This window comes from Sinocyclocheilus grahami, unplaced genomic scaffold, assembly GCF_001515645.1.
Source record: "Sinocyclocheilus grahami isolate Dianchi unplaced genomic scaffold, SAMN03320097.WGS_v1.1 scaffold423.1, whole genome shotgun sequence".
NCBI classification, from domain to species: Eukaryota; Metazoa; Chordata; class Actinopteri; order Cypriniformes; family Cyprinidae; genus Sinocyclocheilus; species Sinocyclocheilus grahami.
The window spans coordinates 830,818-834,336 of NW_015505602.1; the positions used below are offsets into that span (position 1 = coordinate 830,818).

The 3,519-nt window shown below is 32.4% G+C and overlaps 1 protein-coding gene across 2 annotated transcripts in view; it reads right to left on the bottom strand.

The window, feature by feature from the left end:
• The window catches only part of LOC107551436 (mitochondrial glutamate carrier 1-like), a 28,073-nt gene that overhangs the window by 17,484 nt on the left and 7,070 nt on the right, over positions 1–3,519 (bottom strand). The window contains exons 2-5 of one of the 2 annotated variants that reach the window (XM_016233037.1): positions 857–999; positions 626–751; positions 482–537; positions 310–400 (exon numbers count right to left, since the gene is read on the bottom strand). The exons of the other annotated variant lie outside the window; for it this stretch is intronic. Coding sequence (XP_016088523.1) covers positions 310–400; positions 482–537; positions 626–751; positions 857–876 — 293 coding nt within the window. The 5' untranslated portion in view covers positions 877–999. The remainder of the gene's footprint in view (positions 1–309; positions 401–481; positions 538–625; positions 752–856; positions 1,000–3,519) is intronic. 2 annotated transcript variants of the gene reach the window in all.

Genomic DNA, 3,519 nt, shown 5'->3' on the forward strand with positions numbered 1-3,519 from the left:
AATTTTATATTCCTATTATTATTATTATTATTATTATTATTATCATTACATTATTTTATTATATATATTTTATATATATATATATATATATATATATATATATACATGTATGTCAAATTTAAGTACTAGATGAAAACCTTAAAATTAAAAATGTTTGTTGACATGTTAAAGGCTGGGAATGAGCCCAAGCAGTGTGTCAGCCCAGATGATGTGTTTGTGTGTGTGAATGGGCACAGTCAGCTCAAAGAGCTAGTCATCATGTTTATATTGATTAGTGCGTTTGTGTGTGTGTGTGTGTTTATGTCTAACCCGTCCTTAGAGAGGTGAAATCTGAAGAAATCATTTGCCGCCAGCTTGATGGCTTTTTCAGGAGTGACGAGAGTTAAGTTCACCGCCGCACCTGAGAGAGAGACAAACGTACATTCTCAGTGACATCATTCACAAATAAGCTCTTTGTTGACAATTAACCACATAAACGTACCTCTGTACATGCCGAAGTATCCTTCTGAGCGGATGGTCTTAATAAGGCAGTCTGACCTGCAGAGCACAGTACAAACATCAATCACAAGTGAATCTAATGAACTGAATCTTCTATATGATTCGAACCATTTGTTTGAACACTCACATGCTGGTATAGAGGCGCGATCCATTCTGCTGGTTCTGAAGGCGGGTTTTGGCCAGATCGATGGGAAACACGCAGGTAACGCCGATCAGTCCCGCCACACCGCCGTTTATTAGTTTGGCAGGCAAACTGAAGCGAAGCAGGAGAGGAGACGGCACATAAGTTGAAGTATCATTGGGTTTTAGGTGGTTGCTAGTGGTCAAAAGAGGTCAACACCAAATCAAGTAGTGATACCTGATCTGTTTGTCAGCCATTTATCTGGCTCCCTGTACTTCTTCAGTGTGTGTGTTTAAGGCGTCAGAGTGCAGTCTTTGCAGATTTCTCCGAGTGTTTTTGGATTTGGGATTTCAGTCGATGCACCGTCCTCTGGCTGATCTCTGAAAGACACACACACAGAGATTGAGAGGATATTAGTGTGTTTCTGATACAGGTGTCATCTCTTACTGTTTGACTCCAGAAATTTCTCACACTTGACTCGCTCTTTCCTTTCCTTCCCCTCCCCATCTGTTCCTCTCACCTCATCTCTCTGTTAGGGCTGGGTATCGATTCAGATGTCCCGATTCGATTTCGATTAGCAAGCTCTCGATTAAATTCGATTCTTGACTTTTTTGATTACATTCAGTGAATATAGGCCTAGTTTTAATACAAATGCAATTGATATTTAAAAAAAATTAACAGTAAACATCAGTTTACAAATGGCGAATTAATAAAAAGAAATTAAGAGCCACATGCCTGTATTTTAAACCTATTCTTTTTTTTGTGTAGGGTCCTTTTTTAAACAATAATAGGGCCCTATCAAATGTTCTTAATTCTTCCGGTAATCAGATGAAGGCATAAAACATTAATTTAATTTATCCTAATCAAATGAAAATTAAACCCTTTTATTTTTTGGCAAACAAAGTGCTGCACAACAGAGTTTTACTGTTAAAATTAAAAAGAAAACAGATGTGATTATTCCTTAAAAAATAAAGATTTATTAATATTTATTAGCAGTAGTAGCATTGAGTCTTAAGACTGCTAAATAGTAATATATTCTGACAGTTTCTTAACGTTAAACTAAACTTTTATATTGACGGGTTGCAAGCGTCATCCGCGCTTTAGTATATGTGTAGTAAACAAAACAGTGCGCCGCGCCATTCACCATTCATTCATTGCAGAAATCATTGTGCCTTATGCGTGATATCAAATGCTTCCGCAGATTTATAGTATTACTATAGGATTTCACGCGTATGGCCATGATAAGCGCTGAATGAATGACAGGCTTTCTGTTGGCCCAGCCCTATTATTCTTATCACATTTTGCCGGTTGCACAGGAAGTTTCAAATAGTTCCCAGGACCACACCGTCTGATTCACCACACACACACCTGAGAGAGAGACAAACATACATTCTCAGAGACATCTCAATACAGCGAGCGTCTGTCTGTGTGTCTCACAGATAAGTTGTTTTCTGTCCAGTTGGTGTCTGCTCTATTTTAAACTCTTGAAACCATATTTGTAAGCATTTTACTTGTGTGAAATTTCTGATGGAAACTGGATGTTCAACCAAATAAAATGTAGGGCAAGACTTGAGTTCATCCACTGGGAATTAACGGGGCAGTGATAAATGAGAAAAATAAGAGGCCAGAGTGACGCTATACGAGAAAAGAATGTCATTTCAGAGAAACTTTGAAAAATTAGGAAGACAAACATTTGTTTTATTTGGAATAACATGCACATACTGTCCACAATAAGACCAGAAAAATGGATTAAGAGAGAAAATAGAGTCCATTCTATTTTCATGTTGGCTATTGTAAAGTAATGAAAAAATGAATGAAAATGCTTTAACAATTAACTGAAATAAGTTTAAATTATAATTATTGTTATTAATATAATGATTACAAAATATTAATTCTTAAGATAAATAAATAAATACAGTAATAATAATTATTATAAATATAAAAATAATATATATTAATGTTAATATATATAAATATTAGATGAAAAACTCCAAAATACCAAAATAAAAATTAGAAAAGCTTTAACAACTAACTTAATAATATAATAATAATAATAGGAATTAATAATAAATACCAGATAATAATAATAATAGGAATTAATAATATTAATATAAATACCAGATGAATAACTTAAACTAAAACAGAAATTAGAATGCTTTGACAACTGAAAGAAGTTAAAGTATCAAGATAACTACAACTACCTCAAATAAAAATAAATTACAGCTATATAGAAATATTTAAAAAGAAAACCTAAAATTGGAAATATACGAATAAAATATTCAAAATATATTAACTCAAAATATTAATAATCTCTGTAATAGTATATAAATAATGCTAAAATAACACTGCCATGGCTCTGACATAGTATACTTTTTAAACAAAACACTATATTAACAGTGTTAATGCATAATAATTATAATTAATAATATTAAACGTCTTCAAGAAACGACTAAAAACACATCTGTTCCATCTTTATTTGACCCTCTAACTCTAGCACATTCTATTCTATTTTAATTCTACTTTATCTATTTGTCTTCATTTATTAAAAAAACTAACTCTAGCTTTCTATTCTATCTACTTGTTTTTCTCTTTGTGTATGTGTGTGTATATATATATACGTGTACTGCATATAGGCTAACCGAGACTTGTCATTTGCACTTACATATTGTTGCTCTTTTGTTAGTTTTCATTGCTTCTATTGTCCTCATTTGTAAGTCGCTTAGATAAAAGCATCTGCTAAATGACTAAATGTAAATGTAATAATAGTAAACATAAATATTATATTAAATGAAAAACCCTAAAATAAAAAAAATTGAAATGCTTTGACAACTAACGGAAATAAGTGTAAGTTATACATAGAGAATTTCATGCAAATGTAGATTAAAGTGATAAATAATGAC